This window comes from Orbicella franksi, chromosome 12 (genome assembly GCF_964199315.1).
Source record: "Orbicella franksi chromosome 12, jaOrbFran1.1, whole genome shotgun sequence".
Taxonomy (NCBI): Eukaryota; Metazoa; Cnidaria; class Anthozoa; order Scleractinia; family Merulinidae; genus Orbicella; species Orbicella franksi.
In genome coordinates, this window is record NC_138156.1 from 23,600,783 (window position 1) to 23,621,979 (window position 21,197).

Below are 21,197 nucleotides of genomic sequence, written 5' to 3' on the forward strand. Positions count from 1 at the left end.
AGTTACCACCTGACGAAATTTGTGCAACCGCTGTTATTTCTAGTGAGGGCCATGGTTATGATAATCTAAACTAACGTGCCTCATAATTTGCTTCTAAGCACCCCGAGAGCGATTAAAGTAAACTTGCTAATGAGTGCCATTCTGTTTTAGTAATCTGCAATTTGCCGGAGGTACAACTTGGCCTTCATGTCTAGTAGATACTGAAATGACAAGTTAGCAATGGAATAGAGAACAGGGTTTCCGTCAGTGGCAGCCAGCTGTACTTCGACAGTAGCGCCTCTCTCTTTGGATATGCAAAGGTTAACTTGGCTCGTCTAAACATTGTTTTGTTTTTTTTTTTCAACATACGAGATTAATGGTTAGGGGTTGTTCAAAACATGTGGTTGAAGCTTATTTAAAGGATCGCGACATTGCTGAAGCAGATTATTTTTATCGTCAGTTCTCAATATCAATTATTTGGATTCCGAGATTCCGGTTTCCGGTTTCTGGATTCCATGTTTCAGGGATGCCCAGCGGGCAACAAGTTAAGATCTTATCGCGGTTCAAGCAATCTCAGCAGCTTACAGCCCATTATAGCCTTGTTTGATGCTGTTTGATGCCAAATTATGTCACGTAGCTTCAAGTCAGTCAGCGGGTGGACGCTCATGGAGATCTAAAACCAGTTTCTATCGACGACAAGAAGCTAAATGCTACCGGACTCCAGAATTCAAGCATTCGAGCAGTTGCAAAAATTTTGCGAGCACCAGCGAGCGAGCACTCAGCTAATTTTTGCGAGCAATTCGAGCAAAGGCCAAATTAATTGAATGGGACCATTCGATGATCTGCGCCTGCAGTTTTGAAATATCGCCAAAGAGTCTGGAAACGAATGAAAAAAAGATGGCGGCCGACGAAAGGTGATTACTGTTAGCTGCGAACATTTGGCAAAGATGCAGGTTTCACAGCCGAACAATGTCAAAATTTATAACTTATCAGCTGGAAAATCATTGCCCGAGGTATGAACCAAAGAGTATTGCTATATCTTTTGCATCTTCGGGAAGAATAGGTTCAGAACTCTGCTCGTGAGACACAACACGTGTGTTTATACAGCCATGGGTGAAATAATGATCTAAAGGAAAATTTGAAACTAATTTTGTTTTGTTTCATAGTGGCTTTCAGAGCGAAAGAGACGAACTTTGCAAAAGAATGATATCAGTGAGTATTGTACTTGTAATGATAGTGGTTTGAATCAGTACGTATTTGCTGTTCTTTTGCTTAATTCAGCTGTACTTAATATTATTATGCATGAGACAGCTGACTTAAGCGAAAAACGGCATATACCTTGAATTATGTAAGCCTGTTTTCAATGGTACACATACTGAAGCTTGTTGAAGCTTTAATATTTACCATTCTTTCAATTTATTCCTTCAATACCCTTTAATTCCTAGACGTCAGACGAAGAATTGAGCTTCTTCAAGATTTTGAGATGCCAATTGCCTCGACCAATGTATGCGTTTCTGCAGACAAACAGTACATTATGGCTTCAGGTGAGGACTGTTTTTGCGGTAGTATTTTTACGCACGGCTGCCACAAGTCAGGTTCCTCCATCGTTGTCAACTGTGTACGAAATCAGTTGGGAAATGAAGTCAGTGTAAATTGTTATAAAACTAAAAATTTGTTGCTACCTGAACTTAAAAAATAACTGTGGACACACTCATATTAGCTTTAAGTTGAACAAAATTGAGCACTAACAAATTCTGGTGTTTCTTTTCTCAAAGTTGTTTTTAAATTTATTGAGCCAAGACAAAAAATGTGACAACTTTCAGAGTAGAACTCTTGTGTGCCTGACTGCTCCTCTTTGAGCCTTGAATGCTAAAAGAAATATTGTTATTATCCAGTCAAAAGAGCACAAATACTTGAGTGCTCTGGAAGTTGTCACGTATCAATGAAGATTTGCCAAAATGACTCTAACTTGTCCCATTAACTGAGATTTGGCTCACTTTAATAACCCTTTCTTGTAATCTCAGTATATCTCAATGTTACTGTACACTTAAAAAAACAATATTAAAAGTAATCTCGAAAACATCATTGTACATACTGTATCTCAGGACTACTTCTGTTCTCACCTAAATATGTAACTACATGTATGTACACTAGTATTTTTACCTTGAACATGTATAGCTACTTGTTCATGAATTACACTGTGCCTTTCAATTTTTTTGTTTTAATAGGGGTATACAAACCTCGTGTTCGCTGTTATGAAACATCAGAGCTTTGTATGAAGTTTGAAAGATGCCTTGATTCTGAGAGTGAGTACACTACTATAATTACACAGTAGCATGTCAGCAATCTCTGCCAAATTTGGTATGTGTTCAGTGTAGGTTCTTGCATGTATCATATCCCTTGTTATGTAAGGTTATAACACCGGTTATAAAGAGTTTCAAGTTAAAACATCTGCAGATGATGATGAGGTCCACATTATGTGTACCTCTCCCTCTACCAAGAGATTATGATTTATAACAATGTTGTAAATTCAGGGCTCAAAATAACAGCCGGTCAACGGACAATGTCCGGCCAGAATGGTGACTTGACCGGCCAAATACGTCACTTGCCGGTCATGTTGACTGGTCATGTCATGTTGAGACGGTCACACTGTTCATTCTTGAATGAACAATCAAATCCTCAACTGTAAATCTTAGTTTTTTTTGAAATCTCTTTTTTATTATGACCCCTCACACAAAAATATACACCAACAGGAATCAGTTCGAACAGCTAAAAATCGTTCGCTTGCTGTTTGTCATGCGTTCAAGATCGATAGGAATGCCCTTCGAATGGCTGGGGTAATCTGTTCAGAAAAAGATTCAGCTGTTCAGACAACTGCTGCTATCCGTTCGAAAAAATTTTTCATCTGTTAGGAGGGCAGAAATTTTTAATTTAGGATTCAAAACTATTCAGCCTTTCAAACAGCAGAGGTTTTCTCTACGGCAAAGGGAATCTGATCAGATTCAGGTTTTCATGACACCGGATTCGACTAACTGTCACACTCTTGTCACAGAGCACCCCTCTTTGTTGGCGTATGTTTCAAAGGTATTGCTCTACAGATGTCAAGATATTTGTTGTTTCTTTCACTTTCACTGCACAGAAATCGACGAAAACAATGCCAAAACAAGACTTTTTGCTCGATTGTCACATTGTTCCCAACTTAGACACTATGGGACTCCAGGATATCAAAACATGCATTTTGCAGTCTGCTTCATTTCCATCAAACCGTAAATGTAACTTTGAGCACGTACCCAGTATTTACTTTAAAACCAACCTATAAAAGTAACTGTTACAAAACGGACAAAAATATTTATCTACTTACACTCTCAACTCGTTGCTTAGCATGTGACCAAAAGCTACCTGCTATCAGTGGTAAAATCTACCAAACGATAGTTCCTTGTGGATAGAAACTCTTTCTAATATGACTACACTTGTTGTGTAACTGTAGCCATATTCATAGTAACGTGATGGTTTGTTGTGTGGTTGCACGGGTGAGAATTGAGGAAACAGAAACTTCTTCTTTGGCTATATTTGTTTACCCAGTTATTTCTGAAGCCCAAAATTAGGATCTGCTGATGCATGTTTGGTTTCATTTATGTTTTGATGGACACAAATACTTTGTAGAACATCAAAACAACAGCTCATGGAATTCAATATACCGATCGAAAAATTTTGTTGAATACGCATCTGTTCAGTACTTTTTCTTTGGCTTCCAATGACAGTGTGCCACTTCATTGAGCTGCTGAGCCCTTCCAAGGCTATCTTGGCTAACTTTTGAATGGTCTAGCAATGGAACAAACAATTATATTCGTGGGTTTAATTCGGCCAACATTACTTAATTTTTTTAAAAAATATCTTGACCGGTCAGAAACGAGACGTGACCGAGCTAAAAATTACTTTGGCCGGTCAATGTGACATGCCACGGTCCGAAAATTATTTTGAGCCCTGAAATTGGTGGTGAATTGTTGGATATGTGCATACAGTGTACCTGACGAAGATTTCAAGTCTAATCTGTGATGTCTAAAGATGCATTTTAGTATTCCATCCAGGAGTAGAGAAGAATAGTGACATAATTTATTCCAGGCAACAGCTGACAACTAAATCCTGAACCCTTGCATGCTAACATTTGTTGCTCTTAATCATTTTCTTTACAGTTGTGAAGTTCTGCATATTGTCAGAGGATTATTCAAAGGTTGTCATTATTTCCTATCTCACATACAGTGTACATTAAGAATTAAATCTGAAAATTTCCCCTAATATGGCTTGTGAACTTGTGATTTAGTGAACTAATACTGACTGTACCAGTCAAAGGGATTGCTGCACCTACACCCAATTTGAACCAATTACAAAATACAAAATTTTCTCAACTACTTTCAAATTATTTTGGCTGGAATTCTGTCGAGTTGAATAATATGCATTATAAATTTTCAGTTAGCTACATGTACAAGTAGTACAGTAAATGGTTTGAACCCAGGAGTATCAGTAGTTCATATGGTGTGATCGTCCTGATGAGTGTAGTTCTGAAAAGAACTGTTGTTGGTGACTGACGTTTCGACAACCTGAGCGGAAGTCATCTTCAGAGTCAAGTGACCGACTACCGAAACTTACTGAACCTTTGCCTTACATTGACTTACTTTCAGTACAACAGTAAACACTACAAACAGTTGCATGGAACAGCAATGGATTTTCACGACCACCTAAACGAACAGAACGCCGACATCCAGTTTACTAAAGAGATCGAAGAAAATGGAAAACTTCCTTTCCTAGACTGTTTGGTAAGCCGCGACAACAACGAACTACGAATGACAGTGTACAGAAAACCAACACATACCGACAGATTACTTGACAAATCATCCTACAACCCGACTTCACACAAAGCCACGACTATAAAGACTTTGACGAGACGAGCGCAACTAGTTTGTGACACACCGGACAGCTTACGTGACGAAAACAGATACCTTGAACGTGTTTTTCACAAAAACAACTACAACGCTGACTTTATTAGACGAAACATTTACCGACCTACTGAAGCTGACGCTACGAACAGGAACCCTACGCCTGTTACTACAGTGACTATACCTTACATTAAGGGCACTTCTGAGACCATCTCGCGGATCCTACAGCCCTACAACATTCATGTAGCCCACAAACCTACAACTACATTACGACACTTACTGACCAACGTAAAAGACAGAGACCAACCTAACGACAGACAGGGAGCAGTTTACAAGATCAAATGCTCCGACTGCCAGGCTTCCTACATTGGTGAGACTGGCAGAAACCTTAACACAAGACTGACTGAACACAAACGAGCCACGAGAAATGGTGATGCCAACAATCACATTGCTGTACATCATCAACTGACAAACCACAACATTGACTGGGACTCTGCTCAGTGCTTAACCTACAGTACAAACTATTTTCAACGACTGACTCTGGAAAGCTGGTACACTGACCTAGAACAAACCCCTCTTAACAGATGTCAACAACTACCGGTGCCTTACAAACGACTTATCCACGACAGAAACGAAACCAACAAACGGACTTCTAACAGATCAACTTAACAATACACAGACCAAAAACCGACCTACTTGACTAACAATAGACGGATCGAAACCCACCAATGACTGATGACAAACTTTACACGAGTCTTTCAGCCAATACCATCATGGCTATACTGACCAATCACATTCAACAGACCAGACTTATAACATCATCGACTGACAAGCACTATTCACTTGACTCTGAAGATGACTTCCGCTCAGGTTGTCAAAACGTCAGTCACCAACAACAGTTCTTTTCAGAACTACACTCACCCAGACGATCACACTATACGAACTAATGTACAAGTAGTGTTACAGTTCAGAAGATTGTCTTTAATACAAGGAAAATTCATGTGCTTTTCTCTCCAATGCAGATGGTGTTTTTAACATGTGACCGACATGTGGAGTTCCATGCCCAGGTAAAGAATAGTAAAGAATATATTTCTGTCTGTGAATTCAAGGTAGCAAAATAATTTTAATTATTAGCAGTACAATGCAAATTAACATTGTGAAAGACAGTCACTGTGGAAACCTGCCTTACGGCCACCCTGCTAATACAGTCACACTGTTATTATGGCTGCTTTGGTCCAAACAAAGCTCAGTCAGTCATTGTCTTATTTAAAGAACCCCTTTAACATGGCCACCTGTTGATACTGTCAGATTTTTGTGGCCCGTGGGGAGTGGATTAATGGGATTCTAAAGTACATGCTGAGCTCCATTTTACAGATCTTATGGCAATTTTAATTGCCATAAGATTATGTGTTACAAAAAATTGTACAATGTCATTGTGCATCATCTACATGTATACACTCAGTAACGCTCCTGAAGCATTCTAGGATTAAAATGTAGATTGTGATCTCGAATTTTTTTTTTTGAAATTCTCTTTACAGTATGGACGGTATTATCGCACCAGAATTCCCAAGTTTGGGCGTGACCTAGTTTATCACTATCCATCTTGTGATCTCTATCTGGTAGGAGCAAGGTAAACCCTGATTTCTGCACACGTTTTTTCTGCATTTGCCTTTTGTTCTTTTGTTGTCAATTCTACATGTATGTATTTTACTGGTGTTATGTAAGTTACTCTGAGTAGCACCTATTGTACAAAACTTGTATATTAACTTGTATATTCAGATTCACTCCACCAGTTGTAACTGGCAATGACAGATGCTACTGCTAAAACATGTATTTAAAACTGAAAAGCGTTGTCACTTTTTAAAAATTTAAAAATAACCTGTAGACGTCACTGATCATTGACTTGAAAAATCTTGCAAATCTGCAAGTGCCAAGATTATGCATCAACCCCAAATATCTATTGATGTCTTTTTGTTGAACACTTTAACACTTGTTGTGACATTAGTTTGTTTCCACTGTTATATTTTTGATTGATAGCTCTGAAGTGTACAGACTTAATCTTGAACAGGGAAGATTTCTAAACTCTCTGCAGACCAGTGCTGTGTAAGTCTACACTGATGGAGCAATATTCTCAATTCAGTTTTTTTGTCAGTGAGTGGCTGTCACCAATACATTTTAACATCAACCAATGCTCCTTTCGTTTCAGTGAGATAAATGCTTGTGACATCAATCCAGTTCATCAGCTTTTTGCTGCTGGAACTGCAGAGGTACGGGGTAGAGCTTTACTTGATTTTCTTTGTGCACACACATGCTGCCATGTTAATTATATAATTTTTAAAAAAGAATAATGTACCTTGTTTTTAGTGAGTTATAGAAACACAAGTGAATGTTTGGGAGAACCAGAAATGCTTTGGGAACAGGAGCCAATAGGCGAGTATTTCCACAGCTTTTTTCAAGTTCTCCCAAACTTTCACGAGTATTTCTATAACTTACATGTATTAGTAACATGGAGAACATGTTTTCTATTTTGTTTAGAAATCACTGTGCAAAAATTTATTTTGATCATCAACATTTCCTCAACTGCTTGTGTTAGTTCTGTGTTTCTGTCAAGTTACAGAAATACAATGTTTAACCAATCAGCGCACACATTTTCTTTGGGCTATTTTTTTTAAGTTAGATTATTAAATAATAATAGAATTAAAGATAGGATTTAGTAGTGGCACTGATCTCCAGCACTGTTCCAGGCCAAACTGGAATTTAGAAAGTGTGTACTTTTGTGGAGAGAAAACGAAAACAGAGAACCCACAGAAAAACCAGAGAAGAACAGAGAGCAAGTTCAACCCACACATACTGAGCCTGGGTCAATGATGTGAACCTGGGCCACGCTAGTGGGAGTTAGGTGCTCTCGCCACTGTGCCATCCCGGCTTCCCTTTGTAGATATCTCTAGCCAAGTCTTTCTCTCTTATAGGGGCCAACAAACTGCATTGCTAAAAAAAACTTGTCTTTTTTCCTTTCTGTTTCAGGGCCATGTAGAATGTTGGGATCCCAGGTCTCGTAGCCGTGTTGGTGTGGTAGATATTGGACTCAGTGGGCTTGACTACCAAAGGTACATTGTAACTCAGATAGACATGTAACAAATCTATAATGAACGATACACTGTAGTCTGCTCAGCTAATTGTGAAATGCATCAATTGTCGAAGTCATGCAATAAGGGTAAAGTCTGCGTACGAGCCAAGTGGCCCATCAGGCCTAAGTTTATCCCGTTTTCTGTAGCATGAAATTACTGGGAGTATTTCTACTCCCCCCTGGATGAGACACTAGTCCACCACAGGGTTACCCCCAGCATTAAGGTGGCCAGTACTCATTTATACACCTGGGTGGAGAGAGGCACTACAGGTGAGCGTAAAGTGTCTTACCCAAGAACACAACACAATGTCCCCAGCCAGGGCTTGAATCCAGACCACTTGATCTGGAGACAAGCACACTAACTATGAGGCCACCATGCTTCCCTCATGCAATACGCCCTGGTATAATGAAGTCCCTGCTATAAATAAACTGTAAATTTCACATCTACCCTGGCTAGTTTACATGTAGTATGAATGCATGTCACTCTACAGTTGAGCTTTAGTGTGAAACAGATGAAAAGTGATGAGAATTTCTTGAATCCTCTTATATTCCATTAATGTCGTTGTTCCTAGCGAAAGTAAGTTAACTGTGGCGACTTGCGATTGAACCAGAGCTATTACTCAAATACAAACAACTCGTGATGGCGTTAATGGGGGAACACTGCCTTGCGTTTGGTTAGCCCATGCGACTTCCGGCGATAGCGTGACAAAACAACCTCACTTATCTCCCCAGCACTACGAGCTGAATGACAGACAGCACGTGCTGGATCGGACAAGAGTATCGGTTAGCAAGCGATGTTCAAAGGCGATGAAAAAACAACAAGCTTGGGGGAAGTCGCTGCGCAGACTTAACCGCACCACACAGGAGTGACCCCTTGTTTATTATGCGGGAATACATGACCAACCTCGTCTCCAAAGGGAGGGAGGGAGGGAAAATTAAATGATAGATTTACAATAAGTAATAGCTACGTTGCTTAGACGAACTCAGAATGGACTCTGAACAGTTTTCCAAGCTTTTATATGGAGACGTTCGTCTGCTTGTAAGCCAGTAGAAAAGGCTGTACTACCGAACAGCTTACCCTAACACATGTAACATCTTAAACATGAATAGTGCTTTAATGCTTAGCACCAATGCTGTGGTACGTTATAACATTCAGAAGATAACAAAGCTACAATGTTTTAGGTTTAGCTACAATAATGCTTACAGTTTGTTGACCTTTGGAATATAACTGCTCAATAGCTCTATAGAAAGTGATGCTGCCATGAACAGCTCATTCAGAACGTACGTCACGCTCCATTAACTATATTTTACTGGCGTGACAGTAAAATCTCATTTAACAATCATATTGCGTTTCTTGCAAAATCTCGTACACTGTAGCAACCCTATTAGAGTTACAATCATGAGTAAGAAATGAAGTTGAGACACTGCCCAACCTTTTTCCTTCAAGCCTGATTTGTCCTATGTCCACTCCTTGCTAACTCAATGTTTCTTCCTCCTCCCCCTTTCCATTGTTTGAACTATTGAACAGTACCAAAGCTTGTTTCAACACTGCTCGTCGGGTAGGGTGGTTTTGTATCGACATAATTTTTTTTTCTTTCATCCAGAGGAGTACAGTTCTTAGTTGGGAAAAGTTCTACTTGCTAATTTCTCAACACTTTTGACCACAATAATGCAAGAGTACCTCTGACAGCAGTCAACTCCAATGATGATCCAAGTCACAACAAACTTTCATCTGAATTAAAAATTTGAGGAGAATTTCAGTGTAGTTTCAGTAACTAACCCTCCAAGGAGACTAAATGCCTGTGATTTTCAATAACTTATACAACAGTGCAAGGTTAACTGTGTCTTTAACCTGAAAAACACTTTCTTCTTCATTAGTTTGGACAAAGTTCCAGCTGTGACCACACTACTGTTCAGGGATGGACTTACAATGGGACTTGGTACCAGTACAGGACATGTGAGTTGAATAACAGATAAGAATTTGTTTCAAGGCAATAAAGTAGTTAACATTGAATAGTGAATATTTGGTAGAGATGCTGTGCCCTAGACTGGCAGACTAATTTCTAGTCATAGACTAGCCTAGTCACAGTTTAGTCTAGTCTAGTCTAGTCTAGTCTAGTCTAGTCTAGTCTAGTGTAGGTTAGTCTAGTCTAGTCTATTCTATTCTTTTCTAGTCTAGTCTATTCTAGTCTATTCTATTCTAGTCTAGTCTAGTCTAGGCATTCAAAGCAATGGATAGTAACAGACATGACTTGCTGTAAATTGAACAGATAATCTTAATAGTGTTCTTCAAATTCTGATCTAAGCATAAAATATTCCGTGTTTTTCACCAGGTGCTGCTGTATGATCTGCGCTCCACGAATCCGTTATTGGTAAAAGATCACCAGTATGGCCTGCCAATCAACAGTATTGCTTTCCAAGACAAGCTGGATGTTGTGCTATCTTCTGATTCAAAGATTCTTAAGATCTGGGACAGAGAAACAGTAAGTGTTATGATCATGTGAAAATGGACTCTCAAGAGAAAGTCCTGGAACACTTTCTCTCTGGTTCCAGAAAATATCCTAACCTCCCATTCCATGGGAACGTTTTTTGGTATAGCCCCCAAACCCTCCTCCAAAAGGAAATTCCAGTTTAGTTTCAGAATTTTCCTTCAAAATTGTGCTTTGAACCCCCTTCCCCCCCCCCCCCCTGCCCGCATGGTCCCTGGAACCATGCATTGAGGAAAGTGTGACATCTCTATCAATATTGCTTTTCTCAAGAGGTGTCTCATTTCTCTGGAAATGAGCTGGTAACTTGCTTTTGAGCTGTACTTTTACCCATTTAATGTAAATATTTCTTATGATTTTGAAAGAAAGATTTGTAACATTTTAGTTATTAATTACTGTTGTGATGCGCTTTTGAATATTTTATAGAAAAGGCGCAATACAAATAATAAATGTTATTGTTATTGTTATTGTTATTGTAACTGAAATGTAACTTTTCTGTTCAAGGTGTTTGTTTGTGTTGGCATCAATTTGCAGTCCTCAGATGATGGTCACATCCATTCTTATTTATTTGACAGGGAAAACCTTTCACATCCATAGAACCATCCACTGACATCAATGATTTGTGCTTGTATCCAGATTCAGGTAAAAAAAAAAGGCTATTAAACCGTCATACGTTACAACGTAAGCTACTTTTGTTTGCTCTTGTTTGCTCTTTGAGACTGAGCGTTCACTTTTGTCAACTCGTAGTTATACTTTTATCGCATATCGTCTCTGTTGGGCTTTACAAAAAGGCAGTTTAATGGTTCATCAAATCTTGGTTGTGTTGAGGTTCTACAGCTTAAAAAGAAACGTGCTTGTTATAGGCTAATTGCGGAGGTTTTTGCTTTCCTCCTCAGGTTTAGTGTTCATGGCAACTGAATCGCCCAAAATGTTGGTTTACTACATCCCAGTAAGTAGCAATACTGTGCGGGTAGTGTACTTTTTATGTAATATAACAAATACGATAACGCAGAAAGCTGAAAACAAGACGCACACTGGATTGTGTTTTGGACAAAATTTTGCCCTCGTAGCTGGTGGAATTTCGCGCCCTGGTTTTTCTGTTGATGGGGGTAACAACAGCGGTGAGGAAAATGGGGAGTAATCACGTTTCGCTGCTCCGCCGCCGAAACAAGGCACTCACTTGCGAAATTCCGCTGGATATACAGGCTAGATAGAGCGGATTTCAATTGAGTGTCGTAAAACCAAAACCAAAGTAATCGCCTGATTACTTTCGACACTCAATTGAAAACCGCTCTAAAAGTTGAGGTGTTATTTATTGTCACTACCATTACTATAGTCCTTAGGCCCAGCTCCAAGATGGTGTTCCTTCCTGGATAACCTGACCGAGGAGTTGGAAGAGGATGAACAGCCAACTGGTTAGTGAAGTTGATGTGGGCTCTTGAAAGCCTCACCCCAACCCATAGGCTCGATTACCAGCCGCAACGTAGACCAGACACGAGAGAGCGGCGGAAATCGAGCCTTCCCAACCCCCTTACTTCGTTCGTTTTCCCTCGCACATATCTTTATGGGTTGCTAATGATCTCTCCCTCGTCCTGCCGTTCACATGATACAAATTCATCGACAGTTCATTGTCAGAGTTATTGCTGTCATTTGACAGATTACATTGTTTCACTGTGCTGATACATTAAACCACACTTGACACATTTGCGGAACAATAACAAAACAACTCTTCTCAATTTCTAGTGTACGATGACTACAAGTTTGTCACCAAACAAGAGCTGGAGAGTTTAGGTGAGCAGTACTGCAATGGAACGCCAGCAAATTTTGTTATATAGCAGGAATTTTTTTCCCAACAGCGTAGGCTTTCATTGGCCTACTTCGAGGTCACGTGACATTTAAAACAAAACTGTTTCCCGCCAATAGTCTCTGATTGGGTAACGTTACAAAATGTATGACATCAGAGGATAACAGTGCACTGTTACCCGGGAATGTTGACTGACGACCGCCGTTGCACTTGTCCTCGTTGTGCTATATAACAAATCATTTAATGACTGGTACCGTAGGAAACTAGTTGATTTCGTTTCCCTCGAAACCCAATGTTTCCCAGGCGGAGCCGAGGATCCCAGGAAACAAAGTTAACGCTTTCCCCCAAGACCATTCATTAAGCGTTTAATGTCAGTCCAGGAAGATATAAACATTTATACCATGCCAAACGCGCGTATATCGCATTGATTGTGTTGGCCACTGTATTATCTGTGTCATGATATAAAATAGTTAGGCAACGCTCTCTCGTGGTACACCATGGGATATTCCTCGTCACTTGTATTTTCTTGATATACACACTCGCCTGAAAGGCTTGTGTGTATACCAAGAAAACGCAAGTGACTCGTGGGATATTCCATGATATACCACTCGAAAACGTTGCATGACTAATGCGTCACACGTACAGCTGTAGTTGGAAAATTGAACTTGAACACGAAATTCTTATTCAAACTCATAAAAAAGATATAGTTTTCTTCCTCGTTAATATTTATTATCAAACTGCACTCTGTTTTTTTGTTTTTTTTTTTTAGGGTTGTCCCATTTGATGGGAACAAATCTGTTGCGTGCCTACATGCATGGGTTCTTCATTGATATTCGACTTTATCATAAGGTGACGAACTCATTTCAATACAATTTATTGCGCTGAAATTCCATCACAGTAAACACTTGACTGCTAGCTTGTATTGCTTGTGGTATCAATTTTCAGCTTCATATATATGTTCGTATTATACAACACGATTTAACCAGTTGTATTTGTAGAGGATGTCGGTCGACGATGATCGAACACAGTCGAAAATTTTGTACCCTTTTATGCCACATTACAGTAAGGCATAGAAGTTTATAGTCCAGTGGCCTCAAAATGGTCAAGACAGGGTCTTGAAGTCAATGTTGTTTTTGCCATCTTCTTAGCTTTTTATCCCTACTGCATTATTACTTTTCGAACGTATGTTCCTAAGTGTAGACGAATCTCTTTTTCAGGCCAAATCTTTAGCGGAACCTTTTGCATTTGAAGAATATCGCAAGAAACGAATCCAAGACAAGATTGAAGAGGAACGCGCTAACAGAGTCAGACTGAAGGTATGGACGACGAACCACAGACATCTGTGGTCACGTGCTCAATTCATCCCGCGCTCGGAGAGACTTCTGGGATTTTACTGATGACGTAGCACTGTAGAGATGCATGTGGCTCTTTTGATTGGTTGTCACTTAGTTCTGACTCTTTTGAACACGAGTAACAAGGACTGATTAGAGACACGACTTGGAATTCCGTAGTTCTCTGTTGTCATCATTCATGATTTGTTTTTGGCTCGGGTCTCGTGCGTGTGTTCTTGTTACTCAGTAAAAACGTTACCTCACTAGCATTTCACTGTGAACTAAAATTGTACGCGTTTGTCGGAAAGATCTAGTATTTTAGTGATTAACAACTAATTATTAAATATTTTCCTAACGAAGACACTTCCGTTCGCATATTTATGTCAAATACCGGTAATTTGGTTTTTGTAATTTTATACCATATTTCAGATTTCATTTAAAACGGAAAACCCTATCCCTGTATACATCTTTCACGTATTAAAATACCCGATTCACCATTTTTCTGGTCTTTCTACAGAAACTTCCAAAAGTGAACCGAAGTTTGGCCGAGAAATTGATAGACGAGAAGAAAGACGCGAGAAAAGAGGCGGTCAAAGTAAGTTAATATTAGTTTGTATTCCACAGTTTTGAGAAAGGATTTGACCAGCTACAGGTATTTTGCTCCCATGGTATGAAAACCCAACGAGTTACACTTCATAGAACAAGGCAAACAGGTTTTATGACACCATCATACTGTTATTTTCCTTCAGACTTCAGAGGTCAGCAATCCTTTGGGAGATGACAGGTTTTCAGCCATGTTTTCCAACCCTGACTTCCAGGTCGACGAGGAAAGCGAGGTAGGACTGGGACGAGTTGATTTGCAATGTTCGACAAATAGTTTGCATAGCATTCCATGATGTCGACCTACAATTGCAGCAGAGGATCATGCGGATTTCAAATTAAAGAGTGTACCCGTAGTCTTCTATAGCTCATGTTTGTTCTTGCAGGAGAGGCGCGGTGGCCTCATAGTTAGTGCGCTCAACTCCGCACCGAGCGGTCTGGGTTCGAGCCCTGGCCAGGGACATTGTGTTGTGTTCTTGGGCAAGACACTTTACTCTCACAGTGCCTCTCTCCACCCAGGTGTGTAAATGGGTACTGGTGAATTTAATGCCGGGGGTATCACTGCGATGGACTAGCATCCCATCCAGGGTAGAGTAGAAATACTCCTAGTCGCTTCATGCTACAGAAACTGGGATAAGCTCCGGCCTGATGAGCCTCTTGGATTCTATGGCTCATTTCTGTTCTTGTACCTCAGTCTTGTGCATGGTTTCAATAATTTCGCACTTTTCTTGCAGGAATACAAACTTCTTCACCCAGTAGTGTCCAAGCACGAGAGAGAAAGGCAGAAAAGACAGAAGAAAAAGCAAACATTGTTGGAACAGTTTGAAGAAATCGAGGTGAACGTTAAAACTTCTAACGACGCAGTGTTTAAACGGTTTTAGACCTAATGCGAAGAATATTTGAAAAATGATAATTGAAAGAAATTTACTGCCACCGTTAACCTTGGTAATTTTCGTGTTGTAATTTAAGACGCTTTTAAGCAGATGTGTTCCATTATGCATGAATTCGATCTTTATTCTGACTGTTTGGTCAAGAGAAGTCTCTTTCTTCTTGTGTAGAAGTGACCAACGAGGACCAGTCAAGACTGTGCAGCTATATTCTGTACCAGTGCTACGACGAACACTAAGGCCCCGACTACTCTACGGTGGAGAAATTTGAAAACGCAGCTTTATTTCTCCGGTTAGGCCTACCGTCCACGCTAATCCGCACCGAAAACGGAGCTTTTCGAAAATGCTTTTCAAACTGGAGGAATTTGAAAACGCCAGCTTTGCGTTTCAGTGTGGACGGAAGACATTTAGAAAACGAAGCTTTTCGAAAACGATGGCGTCACGATAATCATGTGATTTCCCTGGCCACAAACACAAATCCAAAATAACTGGTGATTGTTGCGTTTTCGGATTTCTCCGGCATAGTGTGGACAGAAAACATTTGAAGCGTTTTCAGAGTGAAAACGCCATTTTCAAATTTCTCCGATGCAGTGTGGACGGGGCCGAAGGAGCTACGATTTGGACAAGTGGTTCCTGTTACACGTCGACGTCTTCTCCAACCTCTAAATTAGTTATTTATTGCCAACGAGCGCCCTTCCGATCACTAACTGGAGAATTCGTCTTGCTTTGCAGGAACCAGACGGTCGGCCCAGCGAGGAGGAAGAATCGAGCAGCTCTGAAGACGAGCGTGAATGGCGGGCAGAGTTAAAGAGACAGCGACGAGAGACTAAATCCAACGAAGAAAAACGCGTCCCTAGCAAACCAAAGTTTTACGAACTGAAATCAGGCGAAAACTTCAGAACCGTGAAGTCGGCCAAAACGGCATCAGCGTCGAAACAGAAGAAGTAAGTGAGTCCTAGTGCAGACACCGAATTTTTCATGAAGCAAATATAGATACTCAGACCTCAGACATTAAGACACCAAACTTGATACAGTTTGAGGCAAAAAGTCGTCAAATGTGTTCTGATTAATGATTTATACTTTAGGTTCCGTTCGGCACAGGAAAAGCTCGGTGGCTGAACCGAAATCGTTCTTAAGTCGAGATCCCTGGCTCAGCCAGGCGGGAAGAACGAATGAACGGTTCCAAACTGAAACGGCCGTTCTTCATCGCTTCAGATGCCGAACTTGTCATGTACGTAGTTCAAGGTGTTAGGTTCGGCCCATGAAAAGGTTTTCCTACTAGGCGGAATCTAAGATGCGTGGTTTAAGGGTTGGGACCTTTCCAGTTTCATTAAGTCCACCCTCTCCACTAGCTAGCATTTTTGTCAACAATTCAGATTACGTGCGCCATGAGCTAAGTTGTGTATGTCACTGATGGTTTATTATGGTACAATTTTTAGACCAGCCACCCCATGAGTTCTCCTATTTGTAAGATTGGAACGTGTTTAGGACCTGTTTTGTGTTCAAAGCCGTGTGTGTAAATTTTAACGGCAAACAGAGGTTAACGTTTTTCGTGACCAAGCTTCGCTTTGATTCATTCTTTTAGGGTATCGCTTGGAGAACGTCTTAAACACGAGGAACGTTCTGGGGTCATCAAATCAACTGGCTCTACGTTAGGTGAAAAAGAGATTACTTTCCAGGTGAAAAAGGTAAGAAAAGTGTCCATTTGTTATTTGCTCTTCATATTCGGGTTGCGCGGTGGCCTTAAGGACGTTCGCGCTAATTGTTTCTGCGCATCCTTACTGCGCACGCAAATTCACAGGCCACGTCATGCATCGAACGCGCGCTAAGTAATAAAATGAACAATGATAGGGCAGATGGCCATTGCTATAGCTTTGCGTGGATTTAAAGATCTTGGACGTTCGGTGACCCCTACTTTTCTTAACAGAAACAGATTTTATTTACAATTATCTCCACATTGTCCAAAAGTGAACAAAAAGTCAATGTAGAAAGTTAAAAGAAAATTCAAGATTTCTGTCCACGGGACATCGAATCCTGCCATCTTGCAGTTGCAAGGCGCGTGGAACAATGGTCGCTAAATGTGAACTTGTTCTTTAAGGAACCTTACCAGTTGACTAAATTCACTTAACAGGTCCACTTAAACAATATTTGGCAGAGAACATTTCACTTCAAAGATCTAATTGCAGTATTTTTGGGCTTACAGACACTGTGGCCTTATTCGCTAACGAAGCCCGATTTTTTTCAGATTTAGGGTGTTCTTCCGGGTATGTTCTCTCCAACACGAAGTCGATGACCCCCCATTTTTTTTTTACACTTCTGATATAACTAACTCATCATCTTACAGAGGCAAAAGACGGTCTCAGAGAAAAATCAATGCTGGAAAATTTTCGCGCGAACGTCCCTAAGGGTAGGGCCCTGGCTTCTGTAAAGGTTCGTTCTGACATCTTCAAACCGGAGGAATTTGAAAACGCCGGCTTTTCGCTTTAGTGTAACATTTTGTAAACGGAACTTTTCGAAAACGATGTTGTCACGATAATCACACTGTATAATCATTTCCTGACCGAGTTTTCCTCAAACACAAATCCAAAATGACTGGTAGTTGTTGTATTTTCAAATCTCTCCGGCGTAGTGTGGACGGAAACATCTGATGCGTTTTCAAAATGAAAACGCCGTTGACAAATTCCTCCGGCGTAGTGTGGACGAGGCTTTAAGGACGTTCGCGCGAAAATTTGCCAGTCGATAGATTTTTTTAATTTTTTACTGCAGTCAGATAATGGGTTTCTTGTGTCAGAAATGCAAAAAAAATTGGGGGTCACCGACTTCGTTTCAGAGATAAAGCGTGTGGAAAACTACCCTGCTTGTAAAAAATTGGCACACGTAATTCAGCATGGTCTACAGGGGTTTATAGTTAAAAATATCGAAGGTGAGCCAACGGAGGCAAACTATCTTAACCCTTCAAGAGACATTTGAAACCGTCCCACAGATGAATGAAGAGCTAAAAAGAACGGAGTTCGATGGGGCATTTTGCAAAAAATTCATACTTCTAATCGATAGATTTTCTTCATTTTTTCGCCCCGATGTATGACGTGGCATGTGAATTTGCTTGCGCAGTAAGGATGCGCAGAAACAGTTAGCGTCCTTAAACATCGGTTAGCCTGGGTACTCAGAAGCGCTTTGCCTTGCCGAAATGACCGAATAAGGAGCATGTGTCCCAACAATAAAATTGATGTGAAATATCGCTCCCGCATTAGTTGAAAATTTCGATTGGTCTTAGGAGGATAAAAGTTAGCTACACTGCACATGTAACTGGCTGTGGTTTTCTCCGTAGAGTAACAAAGAGACACAAAGAAACGAAGAAATCCGTGCTCATGTCAAAGAAAGAAAACAGCTTCGCCGGTCAGCCAGTAGCGTCCTGGGAAAGGAAAAACGGGGACCAGTGTTTTGGAGGGGAAAAAGAGTTAGATGACAGAGAACGAACCTCAGGAAATAGATTTATTACTGACGAAGAGGATCTAGATTCATGCATACAAAAGCAGACAAGTAATCACTCTAGAGTGTTGATGCGGCAGTGGAACATGGAATGTGCCGGATTACGGCATCTGTGATTGTTCAAAGCATATTTAAGAGCTGAACATTTGTAGACACCTCACAGAATAACAATGGCAAAACTGCCTCCGTCACAGACGTTGTTAAAGTATGACGTGATGGCTTTGTCGCTCGATGAGAGAGCATTTGTACCCGAAATCACAAAGATCAAAGATTGGAATCCCGTCGAAGCATCAGTATTTTATTTCTTATTTTGCCGTTGTTAGTTGCTCCACAACTACAAACATCATTTTATTTTTTCTGGCACTACGCTACAAAATCATTCTTCAGTCTACCCATCTGCTATAATGAAGTAGTTTTCATTTTGTCGTTCGTCAGTTTAATTATACAGGCATAGTTCTTTAGGTAATAACAACGTCAAAGTATTTGTAGTACATCTGTAGCCAAACGCATCCAGTATTAATTAGTAATGGTAATAGGACTGAGTGGAGTCCAATTCGGTCTGTAGTCATACGAGTGATAACAAAATAGGACGACCGCGCAGCGGGAGTCCGATTTGTTTATCGCGAGTATGATTACAGACTGAATTGGACGACACGAAGTCTTATTACCAATTAGTCATAAAAATTACAATTTCCAAGAAAAGAAGAATAACCAAGTTATGAAAAAAAGGGAAAATTTGCATTAAAAGGAGGCGTAAATTGTTTGAGATTGTGATTGGTTGATTTAAACTACAACTTTGAATGTGATTGGCTTATCGAACTGTCCAATGAAAACTTGGCAAGTGAATTGGTGGAAAATAGGTTTTTTTCGTTAAATCATTCACAATCGAGGAAATTGTAATTTTTATGATTAGCGTTGTAACCTGAGTCGCTGCGCGCATCGTGTAAACGTTTAGTTCTTTGCCAGATACAACTTGTGTTCAATGTTCCATGAAGTTATCAATTGCTTTATGACCTTCACCGGCATCAGCTTCACTACAGTCTGACGATCAAGTGAAGCTAAAAGTTACATTATGAAAACTTAGTTGGTACAATAACGAAGTTGACATGTTGGAGTGCGTTTCAGTTTGTAGACATAGAACGAGCCACAGTTGCGTACCGTTATATAGGCATAATATGAGCAAGGACACGAGGATGACGATTTCTTGCCAAAACACACTTTTCTTGTGACCCTCCCCGCCGAAACTGAGGGATGTCCACCCACTAACCAGCCAGGGTAATCTGTGTTGCAGGAGCGCTGCTTAGCACACTGGTCGCTCAAACGATATCCGTTTATAAACCTGTACCAGCCTTCAGGTAGACGACTGTCACATCTGTCGTGAGTATATGTTGAGCCTACTCGTCGTGAATTATCAGCCATCACCATGTGACGAACGCATTCTTGTCCATAGGTACCTGAAAAAATCAGTTTAAGATCAGGGAAAATCGGGTCATACAGTCAAACAAGAAAGCTCTGTAACATTAAATTAGTTGAAGTATTCCTATCCACCTGTGTTTCTATAAATCGGCGTGTATTCTACCTGAATTTATTATTTTTATGGGGGATGGGGGGTTGGGGGTGTGAAAGAATCATTTCAACCGACTGCCGACAATTGTCAATTAACGTGTTTTCACCATCTTGTTCAGAAAAGTTCCGTCTTATATCAAATTCTTACACTGTACTGCATTTCCGCTCCATTGACCGCTGAGCAAGCATCTTCTGACTGCAGGACCAAACATATCATATCCCGGATTACAGAAGTATCTGACGTACTCTCCTACAAAGTAGGTGCCGAGAACAAGCACCGCTTTCCTTGTGTAACCTGGATGGCGACAGTAAGGCAGAACTAAAGAATTCAGAAAGAACGGTATGAGCAGGATATGCGTTACCTACAATCTTGGCCAAAAGTTCTTGCGACATTTAACAAAATGACAACTGGTGACGCATTATTTTGAAGTGGGAAGTCATTATTTAATTTGCCGAACCCCCTCCCCCTCCAAAATAATGTTGGAATACTGGGTCTACTTTGAATGAATCAACATCAGCATCAACATTATGTTGGGGGTGGGGAGGGGGAGGTGGACAGAGAGACCATATGTTGGAAAAAGTGTGAAGTGTGTAATTGCTGCTTATTTGAAAGGCTTTTCATAATCAAGAAGAATGGTGTTTTCCTATTTGGAATACCTTCTTTCGTTTTGGAGATATTTTCGTTTTTGTAAGATGCAAATGAGGAAAGTGATGATGTCATAAGCAGTTCTACTAAAGCAGAAAACAAAGAAGGATTAACTCCAGGAACCCCAGGAACTCCCTATTATGGCCTAAAAGGGGAGGCTCCGCCCGGAAGGGTTTTTTTTAGGCTTCAGGTATATAGAAGGGTAGGAGTTTCACAAGTTGAGGTTTTGAAAGGGTACGGAAATCTGTCATTTAGTTATTTTAAAGGGCCGTTATAATTAAAACAGTTAGAACAGACGCACATTATGGCTGTATTATTTCATTTTTAGGTAGTACATGAAAATGACAA

The 21,197-nt window shown here is 40.3% G+C and overlaps 1 protein-coding gene across 1 annotated transcript; it reads left to right on the forward strand.

Moving 5' to 3' along the window:
* The first annotated feature begins 505 nt into the window (after window positions 1-505).
* On the forward strand, window positions 506-19,384 carry LOC145464228 (nucleolar protein 10-like). The gene is made up of 24 exons (XM_081448060.1): window positions 506-992; window positions 1,146-1,191; window positions 1,425-1,523; window positions 2,208-2,285; window positions 4,173-4,210; window positions 5,936-5,980; window positions 6,452-6,543; window positions 6,951-7,016; window positions 7,120-7,180; window positions 7,938-8,020; window positions 9,919-9,997; window positions 10,374-10,523; window positions 11,102-11,168; window positions 11,423-11,475; window positions 11,863-11,941; window positions 12,270-12,317; window positions 13,100-13,179; window positions 13,548-13,646; window positions 14,179-14,256; window positions 14,411-14,497; window positions 14,996-15,097; window positions 15,881-16,092; window positions 16,734-16,836; window positions 18,477-19,384. The coding sequence occupies exons 1-24, from the start codon at window positions 927-929 to the stop codon at window positions 18,612-18,614; spliced, it is 2,049 nt and encodes a 682-aa protein (XP_081304186.1). The 5' UTR covers window positions 506-926; the 3' UTR covers window positions 18,615-19,384.
* Window positions 19,385-21,197: the final 1,813 nt, after the last annotated feature.